The 19,237-nt window shown below is 46.8% G+C and overlaps 1 protein-coding gene across 1 annotated transcript in view; it reads left to right on the top strand.

The window, feature by feature from the left end:
• The window catches only part of LOC147440036 (tetraketide alpha-pyrone reductase 1-like), an 82,528-nt gene that overhangs the window by 38,177 nt on the left and 25,114 nt on the right, over positions 1–19,237 (top strand). Inside the window, exon 3 of the mRNA XM_086485731.1 lies at positions 4,789–4,902. Within this exon, the coding sequence (XP_086341857.1) occupies positions 4,789–4,902 (114 nt within the window). The remainder of the gene's footprint in view (positions 1–4,788; positions 4,903–19,237) is intronic.

The raw sequence follows: 19,237 nt of genomic DNA, 5'->3' as shown, positions 1-19,237 counted from the left end.
GTCCAAAAAGCTTCTACTTGCTCTTTGAGTGCAGAGTCCAGCAAGACCCTCTCAAGGATGCGAAGCATCGTGCTCCCTCTCCTCTGCCTATCTGCCACTGTGAGGATCACTGGTGCATGGTCCGAGAAGGAAGTCCCTGCCAAAATGCCAACTGTCCCACCCAAGTCACAGAAATGGTTACTAGTGTAGAAGCGTTCTATCCACGATAGATTCACTCCTCCCACTCTGCGGTCCGAACGAGAGAAGGCCAGGCTGTCTGGGGGCCTCACAAAGCTAGAGTGCTGCCACGCATCCGAAACCTCAGAGTCATACAAAACCTCTCCTAAGCTGCCGGCTCAACTCCATGCACAATAGCCTGGCTACCACCAATCCTGTCAGAAGGGTCCTCCAACATGTTGAAGTCGCCCCCTATGCACCATTGCTCTGCCTGCGGCAGAGACTCAACAATCTGTGACCAAAACTCTGCTCGTGCACTCGCCACATTGGGCGCATATATGTTCAGAAAGCCCACAAGGCAACCCTTAATCTGCATAGTGATTCACTGAATGGCCTGCTGGAAAGAATCCGCAATAGTCATACATACCCCACCCTGGATGCCAACTGGGTCTGGAATCTTGGAAAGGACTCTTCGCCGGCCCACTCTGATGTGTGTGTCGTGCGATACTTGAACTTCATAAAGGTCTGCAACGCTTGCTTCTCTGGGCCGCATCGAAAGCGACACAAAGTCTTCTGTGGCTCCTTCGATGCTTCAACTTCGTCTAGAGTAATGCTTCTTCCTTCTTCAAGAATCTCCATGGCTCAAAATTCCTGAAACCACTTCCAACACCAAAACATGAACATGCTTATTCCATGTAAAGTGACTGGAAAAAATCTTGTCTTCCTCAAAGACTGTGCATGCAATGTCGATGACCAAAGAGACGGAGTGCCAAACCGTTTACAACACACACGCAAACAATGAGATCGAATCTTGTCGTTCCGATCTAAATCAATCAACTGTGGCAAAACACAATGGAAATGCCCATGCTTGGTACTCATACTTTCTTTTGCTCTTTCTACAACTGTGTCATGCCAAGGAAGAGACATGGAATGTAAATTCCTTGAATGCAAACATTTCATTTTTTCATGAATCATCCGCATAGATCCGTGCTCATCCATGAGTGAATTGTGTTCATCGTGCAATATGTCATGCCTAGGAAAAGGAATCACATAAGGACGGTGACTAAAATACAGGAAAGCATCACGAATGAAACACTCGAACAATGTGTGCTGACTAATCATTCGAACACATAATACTTCCTGTGGGGGTTCTTGAGACAAAGGCTCGAGGGCCAAGATTGGTTCTTCGTGATTGATCGATTCTGCAATTAGGCTAGCTTCACAAGTGAGTATCAACTAAACCGTCATTCTAGTGAACAATCACATCATCTTCATGAAAATCATCATGCTTGTGAGAAATCACATCTTGATCATCATGCAAATCATCATGCTTGTCATTCAAATCATCATGCTCATCATTATCATGCAAATCATGTGTGTCATGCTTTGGAGAAGAAGAGACTGAGAGAGTCTCCTTTTCCTGATTCTGTGCAAACTGCGTCTGCACAATAGAAAAGAGTCGCAAGAACTCTTTCATGTGTTGGTCGCTCTTTTCTTTTCTTGCTTTGTTCTCGCGATCAAATTCTGCTTGTCTTGCTTTGTTCTCGCGAACTATGGCTACCATTCTTTCTGTGTATTTACGCTCTATGGTTTCCATTCTTTCTTCATGTTCACCCTCTATTTTTGCTTTTCGTTCTAACTTCTTGTCCATCATCATCTTGGCGAAAGCTGCCATAGGATCTGGTCCAATCTTTGGCGTAGATGGGGAAGGGTCGGAAAAACCTCTTGGTGAGGAAAACTCTTCTTCGCCACTCCCATGCTCACCACCTCCAAGCAAAATATCCATTCCGCTTCGAGTGATGACCATCCATTGAAGTCGTGGGTTCTTGTGGTCTTGGGTTCTTAAGTTCACGAGGAACTTGGGTTCTTGGGGGTCTTGGTTCTTGGAGGTCTTGAGGCTCTTGGGTTCTTGAGTTCTTGAGGGTCTTCTTTCGCTTGCAATCTGTGTTAGAGAAGGATCTTCTCTTCACCCGAGTTCTTCTCTTTCATGTGGGCGCACCCCTTGGTGGCCTTGCGCTCACACCAAGGTTGCTTTTTCCCACCTCGCGTCGATTGGCCGGCCGCTAAGTGCACGGTCCACTCTCAATGAGTGAAAAGAGGCACAAGGGGAGGCTGGACAAGCCCTTCTTTCTTGGGTTTCCTGTCACTCTTCAAAAACAAGATTAGGAATTGACACGCCCAAGAGGACTTGGGTTACGTGCGACCGCAACAAGCAAAAAAAATTATGTGGTTCTTGTGGTTCTTTCCTTGAGTGATATGGAACACTGCCAAAGCTCTGATACCAATGTAAGGTGCAACGGAATGAATGTTGAACTTTGCTCATGATGAGTGCTCCGAACTGTGCTCAAGGTTCCTTTTACTTACGGAAGGGAGAGCCTTCGGTTCCTTTAGTGAGAGAGTGCAATGGACACAAACAAAGTGAATGGACACTGTGAATGAAGGTACTAAGATCGAGAGATAGAGAGAGAAGAGAATACGACACCAAAGATGTTGTCAAACCCTCCTCCAAGGGCCCCACTCTCGATGGCGAGAGCATTCTACTTATGATTGCACAAATCTCTACAATGCTTGGACTTGCTGACGATGAGGACGACGACGAGACAGGCTGAAAACTGAAATTGCTAAGGGCTGGAATCTGCAAATCTTCATCTGCTGAATTGTGACTCTATGTCGATGACGATGTCGATGGCGACGATGCGACGACGACGCGTTGAAAACGCAGCTGAAATCTGCGTTTTCCGGGCTGAAACTGTAAACTTCGCCGGATCTAACCGTGCGGCGAGGATCTGCTGCGGGAAGGTGAGATCTGCGAGGTTTGGCGGTTCTACTGCGGGTACTGAACGCTGAAAACTGAAAACGCTGATCCTAGGGCTGATTCCGTCGCAAAGATCTACAAAAACGCTAGGGCTAAAATCTTCAGCTGCGTGGAAATCTGCTAACTGTTGTGGAAATTGCTAACGCTAGGGGATCTGCTGTCTTGTGGTTGCCGGGGCTGTTCTGCAATGCAAAAACGCCAGGGCTGATCTGGAACTGAAAACGCTAGCCTCTGCTGCTGAGCAAAAACGCTAGGCCTTCGTTGTGGTCCTGCTGAGAAGTTGCCTGTTGAGCAAGGTGCTCCTGCTGCCTCTTCTGCCAGAAAGTGCTAGCTCCTTTTTGCTTATATATTATTTTAGCAAAATTGCCCTACCTAGTTCCCAACAAAAGTCACTTAAAAATAATAAGTGAAAAATGTCAAAAATAGGGGAAAAAGGTCTATGCACTGTAAAAATGCTACTGATGGAATCTGACTGGAATCTGATGGTCATGCTCTGTGCAACCAGAGGATATGCATCTACTCTACGTGTTTGGACATGCACGGTCTGCGAACAGACTCACTAAAGTGCCAGATCACTTCCTCTTCTAGACTGACTAGACTGAACTGAACCCTTGTCATGCTGTAGCTTGTCCACGGACACATAGGGTTGGATGTGTCATGTGACAGTAAAGCAACCTCCTCTGTCCCGGAGTCCTCATGAATGTGTGCAATCTTTATTATTTCAATTCCACTGCACTTGACATGTGGAGTGCGCACATGTCCCACCACTTATTAGCCATGATCCCCCAAATCAACTCAATGGGCACTCCCATCTCCAGTAGTCTGTGCATCAATCTGGCTCTGGGCACCATGTCAAATGCAAACTCCACAAAGCTACAATAAATCCGTTCCCCGTGTGCCCTACCCTCCTCAATGATGGCTTTGAGTGTTAGAATATGGTCAAGAGTCGAGAAGCCTCTCTTGAAACCGGCCTATCACGTTGCTCGTATGCCCTCACTCTCTGCCCATATGCTCAACTACTCCTCAAGGACAGATGCATCTGTTTGCTCAAGGATAGATGCGTACAACTGTGCCAATGTGTGTCCAATCATAATAGTACGGTAGTTTCCAGGCCAGCGTCACCATGAAACGCGATTCGGCAGGTAAGGATAGGTGAAACGTTTCGGGCCTTGAAACGTTTCGCTCACCAAGTGAAACACAAGCCGTCTCATTAACAACAAGTTACCATAGTTTTAGTTTCAAAGTCGCTAAATGCACGTTTCGGTCTCACGTTTCATTGTGCTTTCATTTTGGACTGAAACGTTTCGTGGTGAAACACCGCGTTTTAGGGTGAAACGTTTCGCGGTTACGCTGTGAATCCAGGCTCCGTAGGATCTCCTGCCTTGAAGATAGGCACAATAGTGGACAATCTCCAAGTCTCAGGACATTTGGGTGGATCTTATCCACACTCTACGTAGCTAGTGGGATTCAGCAGTGGGTTTCTCGACTGCAGCTAGGGAATGCAGGCTGGGCTCACTCTTAGATGTTTTTCAGGTTTTTTAGAGGTCACATTGAGTGGCATGACTCCTCACCACAATGGTTCATCTTGCACTCCTCTCATACTCCACCTTGAGGAGTTGCATTTGGTAGATTCCCCCGTATCCACCTTTGGTTTCTTTCAGCCCTTTACATCCTCCGAGATAGGCTATTTCTAGCATCTCTAGGGTTCTATTATACTCAGATTTATTGAGAGAGAGAGAGAGAGAGAGAGAGAGAGAGAGAGAGAGAGAGAGAGAGAGAGATTCTTATGGCTTTCTACCCTGGGACATTTTTTTCAGGGTGCAATGATTGAGTTGGCTATGACATGCACAATGAACCTCCTAAGAGCATGCCATGATTCAGGTTGTGTAAAGCGAGTGGTGCTTACTTCAACATTCTATGCTAGTATCCAGGTTCTTTTTTTGAAAATCTTTTCGATCCTTTTATTGGAATGTAGCTAGTTACACTTGACAAGAGGTGGAGTTCCAATGAAATTTTTTGTTTTGCATTTCAATATGAAACTTTTATACCTACGAGTCTTCACCAACAAGTTGATGGAAGATGGATTTGAAATTTACCTCTTATGCTTTGATTATAGCACACAATTTTTACTTAGAATCAAAATTTTACTTCCTTTTTTACAAACTTGTCGATAAATGGAGAACAAATGAAGATTTTTGTTTTGCATATTAATCTGAAACTTTTGTGCCTACAGTTTTCACCAAGAAGTTGATGGAAGGACATATATGAAATGCACCTTTTATGCTTTATTGCTTTGATTTAAAGACACAATTTTTATTGAAATAAATTTTTAATACACTGCTACTTTGTGTAATGCTATATTGTAAAAGTACCCTTCGATAAGGAATCCAATTGTTCTTGCTGTGTAACATAGCTTTCTACATTTGCACTAATATTTGCACAATAAGACTATGCCTGAAGTTTGAGAAACTAGAAGCTTCTTTGAGATGCAAGTCAGCTTCATTTTATGCATTTTTCAAAAAGTTGTTTGTCTCCTTGCATTAGCCTTGAGTCTCTCTCTTGCTCTCTCCTAATGTGAACGGCTCCATGTGCTTTACACTTTGCAATCCTAACAATTGGGCTGAGAGCCATTTGACATTGGGCGCATCCCCTAGATTAGAATTTGGGTGGTTCCTAGTTTTAGGTCTAGGAATCTCTTGCATTAAGTCCCTTTTTCATTTTTAGATAGTTTGAATCGTTCTTTGTGTTGATGTATGCTCATGTGTGTGTGCGTGTGTTGTCTGTTGTGTTTGGGAGCATATGTTAGTACCTAGTTCTACACCCACTATTGGGCACTGACGACGTTAGTGGGGATGTCGTGGTATTTACTCAATACTATGCATGATGGAGTTGATGGTTATATTGTCTTGTGGGTGACTACCATGGGTCTATACCTTGCACTTTCCTTTAAGGGTGAATCTGGGCTTATCCTGGATTCATCTAGGTATATATATTGTATTGTATTTAAAAAACAGAAAAAATCAAATCTGCCAACTTCTGAGAAAAAAGGGTTGCTGACTTTGGTGCATCTGTAGAAGACTCGTGTGAGATACACGTCGCAGTGGTCTAGGGAAAGATTTCTACTGCTTGGGTGACCTTGTTAGGTGCAACCATAGTGGCAATTGAGCGTAAGTCATTGGTTCTCCCAATTAGGCTCCTTGACAAGTTGACAGCGATTTGTCCAGCTCTCGGCTATGATGACCCTCTCAATCTTGCTTAACCCTGCCCTCTAGGGGCTGCCTCTCCATAACCTCTCTAGTCATTTGCTGACGGCAATCCTGCACTAAGTCCATTCCTTCTCAAGCCTCTATCTTCTCTACCATCAACGTTTCTGATGAAGACTCTCAACAATCGACCCAGCAACCAGTTCAGCTAGCGTGTACTGAGGCTCTAATTTGAGATCACCAGCTCGAGTATCAACATTGTAGAGTCCTTTTGAGTCGAATGGTGATCCTACTCAGTTCGGGCAGCATCAACTTCATTATTTCATCAAGGATCCGACTGATGCAACATCGACAATCAATCTGTAGTTAACAAAGGGTTCGATTTTGTTTCTTCAGAACACCTTATAACAAATTGTAGTTAAAGCAAGGTCACATACTCTCTTTCTTCGAGAAGAGTGGTTTAGAGACTTGATCAAATATTTTAAAGATCTTTGGCTTATCTTTGTCCTTCCATTGGCGTTTCTTTGCTTTAAATCCTCAAGAACCAAGAGCTTGCTCAGCAGGATACATTGGCCATTGTGGAGTCATCCCTCAATTTGTTCAAGCTCATTCATACTCTTGAAATTGGTAACATCTTATAATTTTTTGTCATTTTCTCATGAGAGATCGCATTGTTGGAGACATGCATTGGAAACATGAAGATGGTGATCGTGAGTATTAGGATTTATTACGGTGTATGACGAAAAGGGAAGGTGATATCAAAATCAGCGCATCCGCTTTGAAGTCTTTGGGACTGTTTCCATTGTGGGTGTTTGTAGGCATTGTGCACCTAGGCACATTTGCAGCCACATCTGTTGCAGAGACGAGGGTTCAGCTAGAGCTTCCATCATCCCACAATCTAGTCGAAGCCCCCAAGAGGAGCCTCTCTACCTTTGAGGAGTTACTTGGGGATTTCTAGAGACATCATACAGAGAAGTTGCCATGATTTTGCGCAATCCAAAGAACATCTCCATCTTCATTATTCCTTTGGCGTTGCTCTTGCCAATCTTGCCGCGTAGGAGCAGTATAGGCCTGTGGTTAACCTTTGTGGACATCGGCGTTGGCATATCCATCCATCCGCTCTACAAGCATCCATCTGGTTTATGTTTTAAAATGTTCTCAATTTTCCAGTCTTTGTTAATCCACCCAGTCACACCCTCCCCAATGAACAATATATGCTTGCTCCTTCAAAGGCCAGAATTACGCCCACGGAGTTGGGGCAAAGAAGGTACTTGTTTGCTGGCACCATTGCTTGTGAGTAGACACATCATGCCCAGCCATGTTACTTGGACATTTTCACATTACCCGACGGAGCCTTTATATCTCAAAAGTAGTTCTGAAGGACATCATCTAGGAGGTCATTCATTGGAGATCATCTTGTGGTATGCATGGAGTTAGGTACCTGTATCTCACCTTAAGTAGAAGGGGATGTCACGAGCACATGTCTCCATGCTACTACTACGTCTTCTGGGCCAAGGTTTGTTTATAGACTCCAAGGGAATCACTTCCGAAAATTTTGTGAGCCTCTTTACAAGACTTGCATGTCCGGACAAGTCCGTTATTTTGTCTTTTCTAGCTTTGGAACCCACCTGTGTAAATGGTTTGTACATGTGTTTGACGGTGGTGGTTATGCTTCCGTGGCATGCGACAACACAAGCATGTGAATTTAGGCTAGAGGAACCCATCGATCCAATTCCCACGATAATTGGATTCTTGAGTTGGGAGATTTGCAAAATTTTGACCTTCAATATGCCCATCCCTAAATTATTAATAAGTGGCTTATGAATTTATTTCTTAATTCATATCAAAGTGATTTGCTCAGCCCAGACTTAAGGAGATACATTAGGAATCCCTTGCAGTATAAAGGGACCATGGATCCTTACCATCTGGCATAAGATTCCTTCTCTCTATGGAGTTTCCTAGCTATGGATACACATGTGATGACTTGGAACACCAATGGGTTGCAGACATCTAGATTGAGGGGGTCTAGAAGGATGCTTTTGAGACATGACTTACAGAGAGAAGTTGTTGGCGAGGTGGATGTTTTGCTCATTCAAGAACATCAAATTGCTGCATCTTTTGGGAATATCATGAAAGCTGGTTCTGGGACTTTTTGGAAACCAACAAGTGGACACTTTTTCTCTCGTAGTTGTGGTGTATGCATTAGGAAGGTAGGGTGATGACTGTCTAGGAGCCGTTGGCCCAAGTCGATTGTGTCTCTCCCTGTCCACAGAAAGTTCCTAATCAGCCTCTCTAGCTGGCTGATGCAAGAACACAAGAAAATTCAGCAAGAAGTGATGTACCACGTGGTGGCCAAAATACTTGGTTGGCCACAACAACTCTGCCAGCTAGAGATAATTGTGCCGAGCTCCAATGAAGCAGTTTCCTTTCGATGGCTAGGAGGGGAGTAATTTGTTACTCTGTTGACAAGTCTAGGCCAAAGTGGCAGCCCAAATAGTGAACTGGCGTTTCTGGAGGGATCCAACGAAAGCCCTCTAGGCGACCAGTCGAGTGTGGGAGCATCACCAACCCAAAAAGCCACTGTCTTTTGGCACCCGACGCACAACAAAAAATCTCTTGGTACTGTGCAGATTTTCCTCACAACCCTCTAGAAACATGCCTAAGTCATCAACAAACTCAGCTTCCAAGAGCTCCTCTCCCCGAATGAGTAGCTATAGGCCACGCAGATCAACCTCCTATGAAGTCTGAAATCTGCTCATCGCCTGCGTAGAAAAGAAACAGGATGGGGGCAAGAGGGAAACACTTCGACCTCTGGGTAGCAACACTTGACTGTGAGCACATCTGTCAAGAGAAGACACCCCTTTGATCCATGCATCTGAAAATCCCATCTTGCGCATAGTGCCCTCGAGGAAGCTCGGGCCCTAGTCAACTCTATCCTAGGCCTTCTCAAAGTCGAGGAGCACCACAAGATCCTCTCCTCCTTGAAGGCGAGCAGGGGTAGTGCCCTCCTAGAAAGTGAAAATGTTATCAAGGGTACTACGCTCTATGACAAAGCCCGTCTGAGTTCATGTAGCCTTTGCAAGAATTTTGTAGGCTGAGTTGAGGATGATGATGGTCTGCCAATGCAGGTTCTCTTCTAGGGAGCCCCCCTCCTTGGGGATGAGGTAGATCAAACCTTTGGTTATGCTATAAGGCATCTCCGTAGTGTGAAAAATGTGGTGGTATGCACTACATAGGTCCTGTCCAAGCACCTCCGAGTACCCTTAGAAAAATCAAGGAGTCAAACCATCCTCTCCTAGGCAACTACCACGAGGGAGTGCCCTGAGAGCCTCTTGAAGATCCTTTGGTAGGAGAGGGATCTCAAGAATTTGTCGCATCTCCTCAGTGACTAGGCAAGGCATTTGTGTCCACACCTGCTCTTTGACTGTGGCTCGTCTGAAAGCAACTAACGATAAAAGTGAGTAGCTATTGCTTGTATTGCAACAAATCCATATGGTCTCCTCAATTGGCGAATACTAGTATGCGCATGTCAGGGACCCACCAACTCAAAAAACTCTCAAGTCACTTTATCGCCCACGTGGGTCCACGAAGATGCCTGACGATGGTAGGAAAACACATGGCGCCACTTGTCAATGGTAATCAACTCCTATTGAGCTTATTGCATCTGGTCCTCCATCCAAGGACTACCTGGGTGTTGCTCCCGCATCCCTTGTAAGGAGGCAATGCTCGGACGGAGCCAACTCCTATTGAGCTTATTGCATCTGGTCCTCCATCCAAGGACTACCTGGGTGTTGCTCCCGCATCCCCTGTAAGGAGGCAATGCTCGGACGGAGCCGCTTCTCCTCCTCTCGAGTCGTAGCCAATCGTGCTGTCGACTCTTGGAGAAAGAAGCGACTAAGCTCTCTGAGGCCATTGGTCACTCTAGCAGCAACGTCCCCTTGTGGGTCGCGCAATGTGACATAAAAACACGCTTCATGCAGATGAAACCCCGAAACCCCGAAACCTATGAAACGTTTTGCTGAAACGCATGAAACGGACAGGCATTTTTTATGAAACGTTTAAAATTGGGGCTTTTTTTCCAGAAACTTTGTTAAATAGAAGTACTTTGCTAAATGAATGAATGATGCATCAGTTATGATTCATGAAACTAGTGGCTATGTTTTAACTTTCATCAATACTGAACATCTCTTTGATCGTGCTCGCTTGAAGTCGCTTCTAAGCAGTGAGCACTGAGGAGTGAGCACGTCTCTCTCTCTCTCTCTCTCTCTCTCTCTCTCTCTCTCGTGGACATTAAAGTCTAGAGTCATGTGTGCTACATTGTATACATATTCATCATATTTTATTAATACATAATTTTATGTCGTTTATGAAACCTGTTTCATGTTTTTGACGCTATGAAACGAAACATTTCAAAACCTCGAAACCCCGAAACGACCGAAACCACGAAACATTTCATGTCACACTGGTGTCGAGACACTCTGTCCACCCAAAGCGCAACAACTTACTCTTCGAGCTCTGTATCTAGCAAAATCCTCTTTGGAATGCGTAGCATAACACTACCACTCCTCTGCTTGTCGGGGACAGGGTAAGTATCTTTGGCGTGTGAGTAGAAAAAGTATTCCCTACCAAAATGCTTACTGTACCACCCATGTCACATATGTGGTGAGGATGTATTTCCTCGATCCGTTCTTGTTAGTCAAGTCCACCTCTTGGTTCACGTGGTTGAGGAGATCTCTATATGTGGAGTAGTGCATGCACGATGGATGTTCTTTTTAGAGAGGTTTTTAAAGACTCAGCCAGAGGCATGTATGGCTGAAGGATGTATCGTGCAAGATTTATTTGTCGAAGTATTTGGCACAAATTGATCCCTCTATGCCTCACATGTGGTCACATGAGGAGGATGCAAGGATGACTTCACACTTGCCAAGTGGAAAGGGAAAATTATTTAACTTGGAAATGGATCTACACCGAGTGGTCAACAACTTTTGCATCCTCAATGCAAAGGTTATAACTTATGACCAAGTGGGTGGACTTGTGGACAATGGAAAAGGCAAGGCGTTTGCAAGAGAGGGAAGCATATAAGCAAGCTCATGGATGCAGGAGGGCACCCCCGGTTCCTCGACACCTTGCATGTTTCCTAGATCATTAGTGCAAAGTGGATCCATGAGAGAATGACCAAAGCAAAGGCACGCGGAGAGGACATCACCAACAAAGAATGGGAGTATGCATGAGGTGCTAGCATAGAATTGATCTATCCCTAGATTCACGCCTCCTAATCTAAGGGTAGACCGAGAGAAGGAGAGGTTGTCTGAGGGCGGTGCAAAGCCAGCATGCTGCCATACATCCAAGATCCTCAAAACTGTACATAGGCGTTCCCAAGCAGCCAACTCAACCCCATGTACAAAAGCATGGTTGCCCCTAATCGGGTCCGAAGGGTCCTCCAACCTATTGAAACCCCCCCCAATGCACCGCTGCTATGGATGAGGTAAAGACTCCACCAGATGTGACCAAAACTCAGCCCGTGCACTTGCATGGTTGGAAGCGTAGATGCTCAAAAAACCCACAAGGCAACCATGGACTTGAAGAGTAACCCTTTGGGCTTTGCCTAGCACATTGATGCCTGTGCCCACAATGGCCTAGTGCCATGAATCTGCAGTAGTTATACATACACCTCCCTGAATGCCACCACGCCCAAAAGCTGCCGATAGTCTCATAGCAACCACACAAAATCTGTCCACATCACATGACACAACTCTCACACCGATGGTGCTTCTGGAGTATAAGCATATCTATCGCTCCACCCACAAGGCATCTTTGAAGCTCCTGCCTAAGTCGACCCGTCTGACGTAGAAACTCGGGTCCACCCAGCCCTTGCACATTCCATGAGAGAATCCTCATGAGGTTTGTGAGAGAAAACCGATGTTGCCAGAGCAACCAATCTCGCAATCTTCGAGGCAGGCTTGGATGGGGAGTAATCCGCATCCAAGGGACCTCGAGATAGTCGTGTCAAGGGGCGTGCAGTCCGTAGAGCTACATCCCGTGTCCAAGAGTCCTCATGAACATATATATAGCAGGGTGCACTCTGAGTGTCTGCAAAGAAGTATACCACAATGTGTCCACATCCTGCTGCATCGGGTGGTGTCACAAAAAACTTGGCTAACGGCCACAAAGTCTGTCTCCCCCAAGCCTCCCGTGTGGTGAGAGAACTCGAGTGTGAACATGGAGCCAGTCCATGTGGAGGAGGTGAAGGTGGAGGCGAAGAAGTGGGGTGGTGGTGGCGAAGCAGAGGAAGAAGGGGCATCCATCGGCCAATCCTGCTGTAGAGGGTCGAAATGGTTCCATGTGGGAACCCATTGTTGATGGCCTGGTGGAGGCCTACCCACAGGGGGGCCAGGGTCACACACCTATCCATGACGACGACGACCACGAACTTGTTGCCAGCTCTCATCTGCCTGAGCACCCTGTCTCAGAAGAGGTGCCCGGCTGTGCACCTTGCATCTTCTCCTGCTGAGCGTGCTAGCCTTGGTAGGTTGGGTTTGTGTCGAGGGTGGGGTCCTCCTCCGTGAATAGGCCTTCGCGAGATGGCTCCTCTGTCTGCAAATGAAACACTGATTTGAATACTCCACCTTTTGGCAGTGTCACGTGACACATCCCAACCCTATGTGTCCGTGGACAAGCTACACCAGAGCAAGGTTCAGTCAGTTCAGTTAAGTCTAGATTAGCAGTGATCTGGCACTTTTGTGAGTCTATTCGTAGATCGTGCATGCCCAGTCACTTAGCATAGATGCATATCCTCCGGTTGCACACAGCATGATCATCGGAATTCCCATCAGAATCCATTAGCATCAGTTAGGGGAGTTTTCCAGTGGATTTAGCTTATTTTCCTATTTATTGGTATTTTCACTTATTATTATTTTTTTTCGAGAAAAAGATCCTTCTATTAGTTAATCATAGGGCTACATCCACCTCTGCAAGAGAGGGCTACAACAAGCATGATGGGGAGACTCTCCCAATGAAAAAACTGCATATATACAATGAGGCTAAATCAAGAGATGGGACAGTAGTGCCATCTGAGCACCCCCTGGACTATGGTGTAGAAAGGCCCAGGGCGCCAGAGTCCAAGGAAAGCCTCGCGGCGCTCCCGCATGCAGTCGGAGCTACCCTGTAGTCCCTTAAGCTGTCCTCTGAGAGTATGGATCAGCTCTAGCCAAAAGTCACGAACAGTCTCTGTTGGTGGCACAGGGCGAGCCTCAAAGATGCGGAAACAGTGGGCCCGCCAGATGAACCAAAGTGTCAGGCCACTGATGAGCTCCCAACACTCCTCTCTCTCACTGCACCACTCCTATGGAGTAAGCTTTGTAGCAGGCTGAAGTGTAGGTCGCCCCCCCTGCATCACTATCATCCTGCTGGTAGAAGATAGCTCAAACTGAAGTGCCGGGCCCGTGAGGGTGGACCAAGCCGCTGCCCCCCAAGTGTACTGTCGAGCCGTGGAGAGGGCAGGCATCAGTCGAAGAACTCGTAGCCACAGTTGCTGGGCCGAGGGACAGTCCCAAAGACAATGACGCTGACTCTCCACCAATTGGTCATAGGCTGCACATGCGGCCGAGAGACCACTATGCACAAGCCAGCTCCCTACTGCTGTGGCTCTGTGTGCAACCAACCACACTGAAACAAAGTGACGCGCCTCGGCTGTCTGGAGTCCCACAGCCTCTGCCAAAAGGCTGCCAAGAACTCGACTGTGAGGCCCTCCTCCTGCCAATGACGTGCTGCAGCAGGGCGGGCCTCTCTCTGTGCTGCAAGTATATGACGTCCAAGCCGAATAGTGCACTGAAAGAAGGGGACACTGGGGCGGTCTGCAGAAGGGAAGGGATCCCTCCATAGCCACTCACCAGGATCCCACTGTACTCATGCCAGTGGACAACACTCCCAAGCCCATAGCCTCCAGTGTCTTGTCTCAAGAGCTGCTGGGTCAGGGTCTATGACGCAAGTCCTCCCACAGATGCCCACAACTCGGATCCTCTGGAAACAGCACTCTGCTACTTGCGGGGCCTCTATTGCAACTCGTTGTAATCGTCCCCCACCCTGAAGCTCGAAGAACAGGGCTGGGACAGTCTTTGAGCAGGCCCTGATTGAAATGAGAACCTCCAGTCGTGTGAAGCTCCCATCCACCGGGGTGCTACTGGCTCGAGAGGCGTGAGCCACTCAGCTGGAACTGACTCTGAGATGTCCTGACACATGCTCTGCACCCCTCTCATGCCCTGTAGCTGGAAACCCTGCACCTCCTCTGACAAACCTGTGAACTCTAGCCAGTCACCTAGAGAGCGCGCTGGACCTACTGCCATGGGACCCCAAGAAACATGAGGCCGACTCCCAACCAAGTGGCCTCTCTGAGTGCTAACCATGGGGTTCCAGACGAGGGGCTGCCGTAGGCGCTCCTCCGTGCACGTCGGCTGTCTCTGCTCTAGGCCACGCCATAAGAGCTCCCAAGATCGAAGCAAACTCACAGCGAAGCGGTCCTCCAGTCTCCTGCTCAAACCAACTCGGCGCAACTCTGTAAAGATCCATCTGGTCGAAGGTTGCCAAGGTCCTCCTGACTGAGGCACCCTCGCACGAAGCCTCTGTAGCAAGAACTCCTTCCAGGGCTCCTCGCCTGGAAGAAGTCCTCTGACGACGAACTTCCCAAGAAGGGCTCTGCTCTGCTGTGCTGGATCAATGATCCCAAGCCCTCCCTGAGAACAAGGAAGTGTGATGACCGACCAAGCCACGTTGGCTCGGGCAATCTGAGTGTCACGACCTGACCAAAGGAAGTTCCTGATCAGCCTCTCTACCTGGCTGATACAAGAACTCGAGAAGATCCAGCAAGAAGTGATGTACCACATAGTCGCCAACAACACCTGGTTGGCAACTACTACTCTACCAGCCAGCGAAAGTCGTGCTGAGCTCCAATGTAACAGCTTTCTCGTGATGGACAAGAGAAGAGGAGCAATCTACTGCTCGGGGGACAAGTCTTAACCAACCTGACAACCCAAGTATCGAACTGCAGTCCCTGGGGGAATCCACCTTAAACCCTCTCCTTGCATCCAATCTGGCACAGGAGCATTGCCAACCGAGAAAGCCACTGTCTTTCTCCAGTTGATCAGTGCGCCCGATGCACAGCAGAAGGTCTCCAAAGCCTGCTCACATCTGTGTAGATTGGCCTCTTGGCCCTCTAAGTACAAGGCTGAGTCGTCGGGAAACTCGGCGTCCAGAAGCTCATCTCCCCGTATAGGGAGTGCTAAGCCCCTCATACCAACCATTTGTGACACCAAAAATCTGTTCATCGCCTCCGCATAGAACAGAAAGAGAAAGGGGGCAAGAGGACAACCCTGTTTGACCGATTGTGTGAGCATGAAGCGCTCACCTCTACCTCCTGCCAAAAGCACCTGACTGTGTGTCACAAAACGGGAGCGTACACGAGTTCTTGAAAAATCTGAAAATTATAATTCTTTGAAAACATGAGAGAAGGGAGAAGATCGACACAGTATTGGGGACCAGAAGATGGGCTAGTCCCCCCCCGTTAAGAGTATTCTTTTATTCAGGGAGAATTCTTATACAAGCACGAGAACCGAAGGAAACCCCTCCGTTCTGTAATCTTAGACCCGAAGGTCGTGCTTCCCCGTAACGGGCTTGGGCACAAGGCCGTTCCTTCCCGTAAGGGACTTAGGCGCGAAGCCGTACTTTCCCGTAAGGGACTTAGGCGTGAAGCCGTACTTTCCCGTAAGTGACTTAGGCGTGAAGCCGTACTTCCTATGAAGGGCTTTCCCGTAAGACGGGAGATTCTTGCAAAACAAACCACACAAACACGCGACAACAATTCGTATGGCGAATCCATAATAGATACCTGTCGCCCTTGCACGGGAAAAAGCGACTTCTGTGCTTCGTAGTCTCGCGATCTCTTGCGGTGGCAGAGTCTTCTCATGTTGACGTTGGTACCCCCTTTGAGTGAGGGCATGTGGTGCTTTTATAGCTCCCCTGGCCGCGGCACAAATAACTGCTCGCGTAGAGATCGCGGCCGTTTTTTTTTTTTTTTTGGTGCGCTGTTCTACCCGAAATAGGGAGAGAGAATTCGCTGGCTGGTTTTGTTGCTTTATCTTCTAAGTGGCTGCCCACTTATTAAGTGGGCGGCCGGCATATTTTAAAATTGGTCTAAACATGCCCAAAAACTCAATAAAACCTTATAAGTTAAAACCAATGCATTTAACAACACTTCCCAGGCGTCCCTGAATGCAACCACATGCACGAATGCAATGCAAACATAGATTCCTCGCGGGAAAGTGTCTGCCTTCTCGCGATTGTTCCTTCTTTTCGTAAAAAGCTTCATTGAACCCATCTTTATTCTTGTGCTTGCGTTCTTACGCGTATTTTCTTACTCAGTTTGGATTTCCTCCTTAGCCTACGGGATGCCCCCTTACTGATGCACCCGTCACCCATCATGTGACGCATCAGGGGCACTCGTAACCCAGCCCTTTCCACCGAACGTACGGAAACTCCTTTGCGATGTTTACCGTCACCCATCAAATGACACATCAGAGTTGTCCGTTCTTGATGGCAGTTCCTGTAGCTACAATCTTTTATCAGTTCTTAGTGCACATAATAAAATATCCTAAAAAAGAAATTAATCATTAAAAATAAGAAAATAGTCCAATTAGCAACATCCCTCTGGCTTCTAAACAGTTGACCTCAACTGTAGTGCTTGGACATATACCCCCAATATCTCGGGATAAGCTTCTAATTCCTCCTGCGTCATCCACTGAGCATCTAGATTCGAGTAGTTCTTAAACTTAACCAAATACTTCCGTGTTATCTTTCCGGATTTGAGAGGCTGCTCCTGATGACTTACTATCTGCTCCGGTTGGAGTATTTCTTTTGTTTCCGCAACCTCAGGAGGTTCCTCAGCACTAGGCTGGCTTGGAGGTGGTCCCACATACGGCCGGAGTAAACTGACATGGGAAGCATTATGGATCTTCCAATTAGGCGGTAGCTCTAATCGGAAAGTGACATCATTCACTCGCTCAGTGATCTTAAACGGCCCATAATAACGGGTAGAAAGTTTTACCACCTTTCCCTTATGAGACGCTTGTTTCTTAAGTCTTGCCTTCTCAAACTTGAGTAAGACTAACTGTCCGACTATTAAGTCGAGATTCCTCTTGTGCTTGTCTGCAGCTTTCTTATGCTTTTCTTGAGAGCGTAGAATAGCTCTCCGAACTTGCTCGTAGGCGGTGTCCAAATCCCGGACAAACTCATCTGCTGCAAAGATCTTATCCTTAGTTAAAAGGATGGGTGGAAGCAAAGGCTTACCATAGAGAGTCTCAAAAGGTGCTTTCCCCGTCGATGAGTGTATGGTATTGTTATACGCATACTCGACAAGAGGCAAATATTTCTCCCAGTCAGATTGCCGGTCTGACACATAAGCTTTTAACATGTCCGATACTGTGGAATTGGCTATCTCACTTTGCCCGTCCGTTTGAGGATGGTAGGCAGATGAAAAATTCAGCTTTGTACCAAGATTATCCATCAAGGCACGCCAAAAATTTCTTGTCATGCGAGGATCTCGATCGCTCACAATAGACTTAGGCATTCCATGAGGCTTAAAGATCTGTGCTAGAAAGACCCTAGCCATATGATCTGCTTTGATCGTTTTCTTGACTGGTATAAAGTATGCTTGCTGGTTAAACCTGTCCACAATGGTCTAGATCGCGTCATTTCCAGTCTGAGTTCTAGGGAGGTCCATGATGAAGTCCATGGCAATACTTTCCCAAGGTTCATTAGGCACAGGCAATGGTTGTAGCAACCCAGGCGTCTTATGCCGATTAGCTTTAAGGCTAGGCCAAAAGAAATATCTTTCCATTGCTAAGGTCGTAGGGAGAATACCCCGATGACCCGCATAAGGCGAAGCGTGTGCTTCATTCATAATCTTCTTTCTTAATGGTTCCGCCACACATATGGCCTGATGGTGGTAGAGATAACCGTCCCGGATGGAATAGGGGAATTCATTCTCTCCACGATGTAGCTTTCCCCAAACGGTGGAGAAGTTTGGATCATTCGGATACAAATCCAGTAGTGCTTCTAATTCTTGATGATACACCGAAGTGATAGCGTTCACCCTTGGCCGCCTAGACAATGCGTCCGCGACCACATTCTTAATCCCAGCCGTGTGAAGGATCTTGAAGTGAAACATAGACAAAAAGTTTGCCCATCTCATCTGCTTCTCAGATAGTTTCCTTTGCGTAAGAAAATACCGCAAACTTTGGTGATCAGTCTTGATCACAAAATCCGCGCCTAGAAGATAGTGCTTCCAATTGGATAAGGCGTGAATCACAGCCGTGAGTTCCTTTTCGTAGATTGATGCATGCAACTCTACATTCTTAAGCCGTCTGCTTTCGTAGGCCACTGCATGGCCTTCTTGGTTTAACACTGCTCCGATGCAATCGCCTGAAGCATCGCAGTGAGCCTCAAATGGTTTTCTTAAGTCAGGCACTATCAAAATAGGTCCATGGCTTAGCTAGTGCTTGAGCCGATCAAAAGCTCCTTGTTGTCTCGATCCCCATCTGAAAGGAATCTTCTTCTTTGTCAAATCATGAAGTGGTCCTGCTACATGAGCAAATCCTCGGACAAACCTTCGATAATATGAACATAATCCCAGAAAGCTACGTACATCATGTACCGTAGTGGGAATAGGCCAATCTTCTACCACTCGGATCTTGGCAGGATCCATACTCACTTGATTGTGAGAGACTATATGGCCGAGATAGTGTATCTCTGAGAGAAAGAACTCGCTCTTCTTTGCATTCACATGCAACTCATGCTTTCGCAATTCTTGAAACACTAAGTCTAAGTGCTTCCAATGTTCCTCTTCTGACTTAGAGAAGATGAGTATGTCGTCAAAGAATACTCCCGTAAAAGCTCAATTACGGGCTGAAAATGCGGTCCATCATGCGATTGAATGTCGCAGGAGCATTGGTCAAGCCGAAAGGCATTACCAAAAATTCATATAGTCCAAAGGTTGTGCGGAAAGTAGTCTTAT

The sequence above is a fragment of the Adiantum capillus-veneris genome, chromosome 16 (genome assembly GCF_014529385.1).
Source record: "Adiantum capillus-veneris isolate H3 chromosome 16, ASM1452938v2, whole genome shotgun sequence".
NCBI classification, from domain to species: domain Eukaryota; kingdom Viridiplantae; phylum Streptophyta; class Polypodiopsida; order Polypodiales; family Pteridaceae; genus Adiantum; species Adiantum capillus-veneris.
Note: the sequence above shows the minus strand (reverse complement) of the source record. Positions and strands in the feature narration are given on the sequence as shown.